The following is a 12,062-nucleotide window of genomic DNA, read 5'->3' on the forward strand; positions in this document are numbered from 1 at the left end:
GCAATTTTTTTTTTCATTCAGACCACTGCAGCTTTCACGGTTTATTGCTCGCTCATACAACCTACCACCTAAATGAATGTTGGCTCCTTTTCTTGTCACTAATAAAGCTTTCTTTTGGTGATATTTGATTGCTGCTGTGATTTTTACTTTTTATTATATTCATCAAAAAAAAGACATGAATTTTGGCAAAAAAATGATTTTTTTTAACTTTCTGTGCTGACATTTTTCAAATCAAGTAAAATTTCTGTATACATGCAGCACGAAAAATGTGGACAAACATGTTTTTGATTTAAAAAAAACCCATTCAGCCTATATTTATTAGTTTGGGTAAAAGTTTTATAGCGTTTACAAACTATGGTGCAAAAAGTGCATTTTCCCATTTTCCAGCAATTGATTGACTTTTCTGACCACCTGACATGTTTCATGAGGGGCTAGAATTCCAGGATAGTATAAATACCCCCCAAATGACCCCATTTTGGAAAGAAGACATCCCAAAGTATTCACTGAGAGGCATAGTGAGTTCATAGAAGATATTATTTTTTGTCACAAGTAAGCGGAAAATGACACTTTGTGACAAAAAAAAAAAAAAAAAGTTTCCCTTTCTTCTAACTTGCGACAAAAAAAAAAATGGACTCACTATGCTCCTCTCTGAGTACCTTGGAGTGTCTACTTTCCAAAATGGGGTCATTTGTGGGGTGTGTTTACTGTCCTGACATTTTGGGGGGTGCTAAATTGTAAGCACCCCTGTAAAGCCTAAAGGTGCTCATTGGACTTGAGCTGCAAAAAGTGCCACATATGTGGTATTGCCGTACTCAGGAGAAGTAGTATAATGTGTTTTGGGGTGTATTTTTACGCATACCCATGCTGGGTGGGAGAACTATCTCTGTAAATGACAATTGTTTGATTTTTTTTTTTACACACACTTGTCCATTTACAGAGATATTTCTCCCACAGTACCTTTAGGATTTCACAGGTCATTTTTGTTTCAAGACTACTCCTCACGGTTTAGGGCCCCTAAATTGCCAGGGCACTATAGGAACCCTACTAATCAGTGGCGGCGCTACACTGGGGCTTGCCCAGGCTTCAGCCCCAGCTGGCAACTTGTTAGCCCCTCTTAAAGCCCCCCCGCTGGCCGTGGCCACCGCAAGTCTGTACTTGTCAGATGACAAAAAATGATCGAGGCGCCAGCCTCGCTAATAAGGGATGCGGGAGCCTGCTTTATTCCTCCCTCCCTCCTCCCTTCCTATGAATGCGCCCCCACCTGCTGTGAATGTCCCCCCCCCGTAGGCAGTGTGTGCGGAGCAGAGCGGAGCGGTAGGTCCTCTTACCGCAATCCATGCTCACCGGCAACTAGTCTCTTGCTTCCTGTTTACCATGACGTCACAGGAAGCAGGAGACTAGTTGCCGGTGAGCATGGATTGTGGTAAGAGGACCTACCGCTCCGCTCTGCTCCGCGCACACTGCCTACGGGGGGGGGGGGACGGACATTCACAGCAGGTGGGGGCATTCAGAGGAAGGGAGGAGGGAGGGAGGAATAAAGCAGGCTCCCGCATCCCTTATTAGCGCGGCTGGCGCCTCGATCATTTTCTTCCTGTCTTCTCTCCCCAGGGCAATCTCCTCACACACAGGGGCACTTTCCTCCCCACCCACGGGCATTCTCCCCCCTCCACTGACGACCCCCCTACCCACTGGCACCCTATTCCTCACCCACTGGCACCCTCTTCCCCACCCACTGAGACTATCCTCCTACCCACTGGCACCTTTCTCCCCCACCCAGTGTCACCCTCCTCCCCACCCACAGGTACCCTCCTCCCCACCCACTGGCACCCTCTTCCCCACCCACTGGCACCCACTGAGCTGCCCTGGGGCCCCCAGCCCACCACCAGCCAGGCCTGAGCTGCCCTGGGGCCCCCAGCCCACCACCACCAGCCAGGCCTGAGCTGCCCTGGGGCCCCCAGCCCACCACCACTAGCCAGGCCTGAGCTTCCCTGGGACCCCAGCCCACCAGCCACGCAGGCATGAGGCCTCCAGCCCACCACCAGTCAGGCTTGAGGTGCCCTGGGGCCCCCAGCCCACCACCACCAGCCTGACTACATATACTGGGGACAGCTATACGCCTGGCTACATATACTGGGGACATCTATACACCTGGCTACCTATGCTGGGGACACTGTCTGTCATTATGTGCATGAACTGGTGAAAAGTTGTCCCTTATGTGCATTTACTGCGGAACCGCAGTCTGTCATTATGTGCATTAACTGGTGAAAAGCTGTCCCTTATGTGCATTTACTGCGGAAACGCAGTCTGTCATTATGTGAATTAACTGGTGAAAAGCTGTCTCTTATGTGCATTTAATGGGGAAACTGTCTGTCATTACATGCATTAACTGGTGAAAAGCAGGCTCTTATGTGCATTTAATGGGGAAACTGTCTGTCATTACATGCATTAACTGGTGAAAAGCAGGCTCTTATGTGCATTTAATGGGGAAACTGTCTGTCATTACGTGCATTAACTGGTGAAAAGCAGGCTCTTATGTGCATTTACTGCGGAAACGCAGTCTGTCATTACATGCATTAACTGGTGAAAAGCAGGCTCTTATGTGCATTTAATGGGGAAACTGTCTGTCATTACGTGCATTAACTGGTGAAAAGCTGTCTCTTATGTGCATTTAATGAGGAAACGCTGTCTGTCATTACGTGCATTAACTGCTGAAAAGCTGATTCTTATGTGCATTTACTGGTGAAAGGCTACCTGTCATTATGTGCGTTTACTTCATTTTTTTTTCATGTAACTACGTTAGCTGGTACAACTACATTAAAGTTAGCCCCGCCCACATGACATCATGACCACGCCCAAATTTTCACCGCAGCGCGCGCAAATTCCCCCCCCCTCCCCAAGCCCGGCCTGCCAGCCCTCGTGCCCCCTTTGAGCCCCCCCAAAAATCTGAAGCTGGAGCCGCCACTGCTACTAATGATCCCATTTTAGAAAGAAGACACCCCAAGGTATTTCGTTAGGAGTATGGCGAGTTCATAGAAGATTTTATTTTTTGTCGCAAGTTAGCGGAAATTGATTTTAATTGTTTTTTTTCACAAAGTGTCATTTTCCGCTAATTTGTGACAAAAAATAAAATCTTCTATGAACTCACCATACTCCTAACGGAATACCTTTGGGTGTCTTCTTTCTAGAATGGGGTCATTTGTGGGGTTCCTATACTGCCCTGGCATTTTAGGGGCCCTAAAACGTGAGGAGTAATCTTGAAACCAAATGTCGCAAAATGATCTGTGAAATCCTAAAGGTACTCATTGGACTTTGGGCCCCTTAGTGCACTTGGGGTGTAAAAAAGTGCCACACATGTGGTACCGCCGTACTCAAGAGAAGTAGTATAATGTGTTTTGGGGTGTATTTTTACACATACCCATGCTGGGTGGGAGAAGTATCTCTATAAATGACAATTGTTTGATTATTTTTACACACAATTGTCCATTTACAGAGAGATTTCTCCCACTCAGCATGGGTATGTGTAAAAATATACCACAAAACACATTATACTACTTCTCCTGAGTACGGTGATACCACATGTGTGGCACTTTTTTGCACCCTAACTGCGCTAAGGGGCCCAAAGTCCAATGAGTACCTTTAGGATTTCACAGGTCATTTTTGTTTCAAGACTACTCCTCACGGTTTAGGGCCCCTAAAATGCCAGGGCAGTATAGGAACCCCACTAATGACCACATTTTAGAAAGAAGACACCCCAAGGTATTCCGTTAGGAGTATGGTGAGTTCATAGAAGATTTTATTTTTTTGTCACAAGTTAGCGGAAATTGATTTTAATTGTTTTTTTTCACAAAGTGTCATTTTTCGCTAACTTGTGACAAAAAAAATCTTCTATGAACTCACCATACTCCTAACGGAATACCTTTGGGTGTCTTCTTTCTAGAATGGAGTCATTTGTGGGGTTCCTATACTGCCCTGGCATTTTAGGGGCCCTAAACCGTGAGGAGTAGTCTTGAAACCAAATGTCGCAAAATGATCTGTGAAATCCTAAAGGTACTCATTGGACTTTGGGCCCCTTAGCGTACTTAGGGTGTAAAAAAGTGCCACACATGTGGTACCGCCGTACTCAGGAGAAGTAGTATAATGTGTTTTGGGGTGTATTTTTACACATAACCATGCTGGGTGGGAGAAATATCTCTGTAAATGACAATTGTTTGATTTTTTTACACACAATTGTCCATTTACAGAGAGATTTCTCCCACCCAGCATGGGTATGTGTAAAAATACACCCCAAAACACATTATACTACTTTTCCTGAGTACGGCGGTACCACATGTGTGACACTTTTTTGCAGCCTAGGTGCGCTAAGGGGCCCAACGTCCTATTCACAGGTCATTTTGAGGCATTTGTTTTCTAGACTACTCCTCACGGTTTAGGGCCCCTAAAATGCCAGGGCAGTATAGGAACCCCACAAGTGACCCCATTTTAGAAAGAAGACACCCCAAGGTATTCCGTTAGGTGTATGGCGAGTTCATAGAAGATTTTATTTTTTGTCACAAGTTAGTGAAAAATGACACTTTGTGAAAAAAAAAACAATAAAAATCAATTTCCGCTAACTTTTGACAAAAAATAAAATCTTCTATGAACTTGTCATACACCTAACAGAATACCTTGGGGTTTCTTTTTTTCTAAAATGGGGTCACTTGTGGTGTTCCTATACCACTCTGGGATTTTAGGGGCCCAAACCGTGAGTAGTCTGGAAACCAAATGTCTCAAAATGACTGTTCAGGGGTATAAGCATCTGCAAATTTTGATGACAGGTGGTCTATGAGGGGGCGAATTTTGTGGAACCGGTCATAAGCAGGGTGGCCTTTTAGATGACAAGTTGTGATCTGATGGATAGGAGTGCTAGGGGGGTGACAGGAGGTGATTGATGGGTGTCTCAGGGGGTGGTTAGAGGGGAAAATAGATGCAATCAATGCACTGGGGAGGTGATCGGAAGGGGGTCTGAGAGGGATCTGAGGGTTTGGCCGAGTGATCAGGAGCCCACACGGGGCAAATTAGGGCCTGATCTGATGGGTAGGTGTGCTAGGGGGTGACAGGAGGTGATTAATGGGTGTTTCAAGGTGTGATTAGAGGGGGGAATAGATGCAAGCAATGCACTGGCAAGTTGATCAGGGCTGGGGTCTGAGGGCGTTCTGAGGGTGTGGGCGGGTGATTGAGTGCCCTAGGGGCAGATAGGGGTCTATCTGATAGGTAGCAGTGACAGGGGGTGATTGATGGGTAATTAGTGGGTGTTTAGGGTAGAGAACAGATGTAAACACTGCACTTGGGAGGTGATCGGACGTCGGATCTGCGGGCGATCTATTGGTGTGGGTGGGTGATCAGATTGCCCGCAAGGGGCAGGTTAGGGGCTGATTGATGGGTGGCAGTGACAGGGGGTGATTGATGGGTGGCAGTGACAGGGGGTGATTGATGGGTGATTGACAGGTGATCAGTGGGTTATTACAGGGAAGAACAGATGTAAATATTGCACTGGCGAATTGATAAGGGGGGGGGTCTGAGGGCAATCTGAACGTGTAGGCGGGTGAATGGGTGCCCGCAAGGGGCAGATTAGGGTCTGATCTGATAGGTAACAGTGACAGATGGTGATAGGGGGTGATTGATGGGTAATTAGTGGGTTTTTAGGGTAGAGAACAGATGTAAACACTGCACTTGGGAGGTGATCTGACGTCGGATCTGCGGGCGATCTATTGGTGTGGGTGGGTGATCAGATTGCCCGCAAGGGGCAGGTTAGGGGCTGATTGATGGGTGGTAGTGACAGGGGGTGACTGATGGGTGATTGACAGGTGATCAGGGGGAGAGATGCATACAGTACACGGGGGGGGGGGGGGGGGGTCTGGGGAGAATCTGAGGGGTGGGGGGGTGATCAGGAGGGAGCAGGGGGCAGTTTAGGGCATAAAAAAAATAGCATTGACAGATAGTGACAGGGAGTGATTGATGGGTGATTAGGGGGGGGTGATTGGGTGCAAACAGTGGTCTGGGGGGTGGGCAGGGGGTGGTCTGAGGGGTGCTGTGGGCGATCAGGGGGCAGGAGGGGGAAATCAGTGTGCTTGGGTGCAGACTAGGGTGGCTGCAGCCTGCCCTGGTAGTCCCTCGGACACTGGGACCACCAGGGCCGGAGGCAGCCTGTATATTACACTTTGTATACATTACAAAGTGTATTATACACTTTGTATGCAGCGATCCGGGTGCTAGTAACCCGCCGGCGCCTCCGAACGGCCGGCGGGTTACAGTGCGAGGTGGGCGGAGCCAGTCCCCGGCGGCCTATCGCGTCACGAATGACACGATCGCGCCGCCCATGCCCGTACAAGGACCACCGCCTCTGTGCATGCGGCGGTCCTTGCGGGATCCACTTTCCGGCCGCCCTGTGCAGTGGGCGGTCGGCAAGTGGTTAATCTTTAAAAACACCCCCCCCCATGCCTAAACTTTAAAAACACCCTCCCCACGCCTAAATTTTAAACACACCCTCCCCATGCCTAGACTTTACCGACCCCTGCTTCCAGTCCGCCACCATTAAGATAGTGGCTATAGTGTGAAATTTGCTATTTATCTGGCGCCAAAATTTCACACTATAGCCGCTATTTATAATGACGCCTACGGCCGCGCCCAAGTTTCTTACGATAGTGGGTGTCCAAATTTCCTGCTTCAAATACAAGACCCACACTGCTGCTGAACCTTGCCTCTGCCTATCCACATGCCAAAGCTAGTGCTGAAAGACTTACCATCAACTCATAAATGCTGGGCAAATATGAACAGTCACTTCTGCAGGACAGTGTGATCAAGTTAGAGGTAAAAGTAGAGTAAAAAAAATATTGGATTTAGTTCTGTAGTCTTACTTTTATGTTACTCTTTAAGGGTCAAATGGTGGTGGTGGGTGCATGCATGGTTCCTCAGGCTCTGCTCTAAGCATACGCTACCCCCAATAACACTAATGCATTGGGGGAGGGTTTGGGCCTCTGAGGAAAGAGTGCATGACAAAGTACAGATGGAAGAAGTTTGTTCTGGGAATCTCCTGATAATCCTTGCACACCAGCACTTGCATGCAGGATGAAACGTCAATGCCAGCACCACCAGTTAGAAATATCTCAGTCATTCTTGAGGTTACATCGCCAGGTAAAGCAGCCAATAAACTTATTAACATTTCCCTGATGAGGTCTGCCACAACATACAAAATATTTTTTAAAAACAGAACTAACTACAGTTCCATCTGGCTTCGCTGATCAAATTAAGATGATTTCGGGAAGCTTCTAATATAGAAAATGCCTGGGAAAGCCTCCTGCAGTAACAGTTAAGGCATTTTACATTTATTTATGTTTATTTTTTTTTTTGCTAAAAAATGTTTTTCCTCCATGTGTCAGTATATATAAGCTGTGTTTTTCAGATTTTGTCAGGAACCAGTCCAATGAAGGCTTTTTATAAGCCGAAAGCTTACTGTTTATTCATCTTTAAGTTAGCCAATACATGGTATCATCCAGATTCAAAACTCCTTGCTAATATAGAAAAAAAAAAGGCTGATATTACAGCAGATGCGATAAAGTTGATAATCTGGAGATTTGTTTGAAGAGATCCAATTTAAGACTAAGAAATTACCAGCGTTAATAAGGGCTTATTCTCAGGTACATCAGTGCGGTTACAAGCCGCCATCTTTAGCAGCATAGCTTTTTGATGCACCGGTTACAAGCAATAGCCAGGCATTTACCGTAAGTGTTTTGCCAGAGTTTGTATGACTACAACCCACACTATTTACCAAATGTCACATTACCACACAGCACCTTTACTGCATGCCGGGAGAGCACTATCTTACCAGCAACACTTGGATCTGAAGGATCTCGTCTGAAAGCATTTTTCTGTGAATTTGAGCCTCTGAAAATAATGTAGCCAATAGCTGGTGGAAACAAAGAGAAATAATCTTAGAAAACAATTGATATCGTTATTTGGCAATTTTTGACACAAAACATGAAATCAGCAAAAATCCAAAATAACATTTGTTTAAATAGGAACTTCAGCCTAAACAAACATAATGTCATTAAGTTACATTAGTTATGTTAATTAAAATAGCTAATATATTCTCTTACCCACCCTGTTTTAAAAGAACAGGCAAATGTTTGTGATTTCATGGGGGCAGCCATCTATTTGGTTGAAAGGAGGAGACAGGGAGGAATGAGACAATGAGCCAAATGTATCAAGAGTGTCTGGGCCAGATTTATCAAGAGTGTCTGAGACAAAATGCTTGTAGGTAGGTTTGTAGAACTCCGTGCAGAACTCTCAGGCATCTTAAAAAGCCACTAGATGATGCTGTTTCCTTCCTAAACTGTTTTAAGTGAGGAGGAGCTAGAACTGGGCCAGATTTATCAAAGCATTACCGACAGTTTTTTCTTCTTAAACTGTCCTTACCAGCAGGGGGAACTGTTCTGCACATTGTTAAAGAGGAACTCCAGCCTAAACAAACATACTGTCATTAAGTTACATTAGTTATGTTAATTAAAATAGATAGGTTTAAAAGAACAGGAAAATTTTTGATTTTATGATGGCAGCCATCTTTTTGGTTGAAAGGAGGTGACAGGGAGCATGAGACACAGTTCCAACTGTCCTGTGTCCTGAGCACCTCTCCCAGTTGCTAGGCAACGTGAATAACAACATAGGAAATCCCATCATGCTCTGCACAGCATCAGGGAAAAAAAGCCCGGGCTTTTTTTCTTTGATGGGTGGAGCTTAGATAAAAATGCAGCTAAAAATAATGCTTTGGTAAGAAAAACAAAGTTCTGATGCTGTGAAACTGTTAAACACCAAGCTTTTTCAGTTCTGCTGAGTAGATTTTTAGTCCAGAGGTTCACTTTAAGAAGCTTCCCAATGCTTTCTTAAAGGACTTCCGAGGCCAAATTATAAAAAAAAGTTAACTACCTGCATCCTATTTTAAGGCACGGAGGACGCCGTCCTCCCAACCTCATGGCCCGGGTCGGGCTCTCCTGCCTGCACAAAGATGGCTGCATGAGCTGGCCGCGGCTGCACAGTCCGCTTAGCTGCGACTGCGGCTGCGCAGCTCTAGGGCCAACCCTCCAATCCACGCTACATGCTGTTTCCTTGCATATAGCTTCTCCTTATGCAAATTGTGCCGAATGGTTGAATGATGCACAGTTACTCCTTCTGCAGCAAGATGATGTTGTAGGTCTTTGGTGCTGGTCTGTGGGTTGACTCTGGCTGTTCTCACCATTCGTTGCTTCTTTTTAACCGAGATTTTTCTTGGTCTGCCACTTCAAGCCTTAACTTGAACTGAGCCTGTGTATGTAGGTCAGGGGTCACTGAGCTTACCAAACCAATTTGAGTTCCAATAATTAGTTCTAAAGGTTTTTGAATCAATAAAATGACAGTGCCCAAATTTATGCACCTGCCTAATTTTATTTAAACAATTATTGCGCTATTTCTGTAAATCCAATAAACTTCATTTCACTTCTCAAATATCACTGTGTGTCTCATATATGATATATTTAACTGACATTTTTTATAACAACCAACGATTTATACAGGAAAATCATGACGATTAACAGGTTGGCCAAACTTTTGCATCCCACTGTATTTGTTGAAATCATCAACAGCATTTTATGTCTACTTTGGGGAGGTAACCCAACTACTAACCTCCCAGTGTTTTTTTTTTAAAAACAGTTTTACCTCCTTTTATACTTTGGGCGCCTCTGTACATCTGTACAATTATAAAAGGAGCTGTTCACTGTCAATTTTGCAAGGACCTGAGAAAGGACTTGTTTTTGTCTGTTCTCCACTCATTGCAAAAACTTCCCTCAAGTGGGGAACAGAGCTTCAGCAAGGTAGGTTAGCCAGGTAGGTTCCCCCAGTATAGGTTAGCCTGGTAGGTGCCCCCAGTATAGGTTAACCAGGTAGGTTCCCCCAGTATAAGGTTGCCAGGTAGGTTCCCCCAGTATAAGGTTGCCAGGTAGGTTCCCTCAGTATAGGTTAGCCAGGTAGGTTCCATCAGGATAGGTTAGCAAGGAAGGTTCCCCCAGTATAGTCTGCTGCAACCCCCCTCCCTCCCCAGCTGCCACTTACCTTCTTGGAACAAGCGGCAGCCATTACACAGCCATTAAACTGAAAACCCACCCGGAGCATGTAAATAAATTATTTGTTGAACTTTGGGGAGGCAAGTCCACTACTAACCCCCCAGTGTTCTTTTTAAAAAAACGTTTTACCTCCTTTTGGCGCCTCTGTACAACTGTACAATTATTGTGTCCACCCTTGGTGGAGGGGACTTGGTTCCTTTTTTCTAATCTACAGAGAGCGACTTCTTAATCCTGAGTGGGGACAGGTCTAATACTCCCCACCTGCCTATACAAGTGGTTACCTGGACGGTAACCCATATACTTACCCTTTCATTTTCCACAATTCCAGTACATACTACATTATATTGGGCTCTCTGTTTAATCTTTTTATCTACAGGCTCCTTTTATAAATAGGATCCGTTTACACTTGTCACTTTGCAATGAATCCGTGGGATCCATTGCAGTAAGCAGGCCGGACCTCTGTGCGGTCAGCGATAATCCTGGGTAGGCAAATGAGTTCACCACATAGCCTATGGTGCTAACACATCTGCCCCAGGCTCCAGCTGGACTACAGTAGACCACTGGAAGGGATAATACAGTGCTTGCTTCTGCTGGCCGCACGTGATCCAGCGCAAGTGGGAACTGAGCTTAAGGCCTGGTACTCACTATGCAATTTTCTTCAGATCCTACTTCCGATCAAGAAAATGATTGGATCGGGCCAAAAAAAAATAAAAAAAATGTGTGTCTTTGAAAAATAAATAAATATATATTTATATACATATACACACACACACACACACACACACACACACACACACACACACGCAAAAAAAGAACAAAGCTCATACCATTGATGAGAACTATAACAAGGGCGGCAGCGGTGCTCAGCTCCTGCGGGTGACGCACTAGGAAATATGCCTGCAGGGAGTAGGTGAATGGAACCCAGCACAGGTCACCAAATGCCAACATAAAGCCAAAGCCATCATGCACAATATCCATGGTAGTGAGGATTGCTTCCTAGTGGAAAAAGACACATGAAACATGTAATAATAATACAATGAAGACTCACGCTTATGTTACAGATTCTGAAAGATTCAAATATATGGAGTCAGCAAGTCCTGCCTATAAGCTATTTGTGAAGAATGGTCCATGGTTAATACTGAAATACTGTGCGCAAAGCTATCAATTGTGCTGAACACAGAGCGCGGCAGTAATGGCATTCAATTCCCCGATGGCCCCTTAGCCGGTGTCCCCCCGGCCCATCACTATGTGTACCAGTGTCAAGGGGGTGGTGGCCCAGCAGGCAGTGCTAGGAGGATTTCCAAAAGATTTCAGAAAATCTGGCTACATAAGATTAGATCAATGCGACACGCTGTTATAACTACCTCTCATGTAGCTTTCTCTACCATTAAAAACAGAATTCCTTAGGGTATCTAGAAATGTAATTTATTACTTATATTTCCAAATGTAGATGCAACAGCTAAGATCAACTGTACAATACAGGTAATACTAGATTAAAAAAGGTGAACTGCTTATTGTTAAGCCTAGTGCAATGAATGTGCAATTATATCAAGAAAATCAATGAAGTAACATAGTTCAGCAGTGAAACAGGAGATCATGTTACCTTGTGTATTTCAAAAAGGGTTTATAAAAACAAATTAACTAGTGCCATCATTTTATGGCTACCCCAGGGGCTTCCTGTTTTCCTGTCTGCATTGGTTCTCCCTTCTCACTGGCACATATGGTAACGTGTGCAGTGCAGCATGACGGTAGGGTATGTGTAAAGCTGCTGCTATTCTAGCTGCTAAATTTTCTCTCTTCAGATGCTGTCTGCAGTGGCCTCTTCCGGGAGGTCTGACGCTAACATTATTTATTTTAGTACTTTATATAGCGCCGACATATTTCACAGCACTGTACAGAGTATATAGTCTTGTCACTAACTGTCCCTCTGAGGGG

General features: G+C 45.1%; 1 protein-coding gene across 1 annotated transcript in view; it reads right to left on the bottom strand.

Annotated features, from left to right (window-relative positions):
* Window positions 1-12,062, bottom strand: part of TM7SF2 (transmembrane 7 superfamily member 2) — a 74,709-nt gene that overhangs the window by 2,648 nt on the left and 59,999 nt on the right. The window contains exons 8-9 of the mRNA XM_068259993.1: window positions 10,955-11,123; window positions 7,862-7,942 (exon numbers count right to left, since the gene is read on the bottom strand). Of these exons, the coding sequence (XP_068116094.1) occupies window positions 7,862-7,942; window positions 10,955-11,123 (250 nt within the window). The remainder of the gene's footprint in view (window positions 1-7,861; window positions 7,943-10,954; window positions 11,124-12,062) is intronic.

This window comes from Hyperolius riggenbachi, chromosome 11 (assembly GCF_040937935.1).
Source record: "Hyperolius riggenbachi isolate aHypRig1 chromosome 11, aHypRig1.pri, whole genome shotgun sequence".
In the NCBI taxonomy this organism is placed as follows: domain Eukaryota; kingdom Metazoa; phylum Chordata; class Amphibia; order Anura; family Hyperoliidae; genus Hyperolius; species Hyperolius riggenbachi.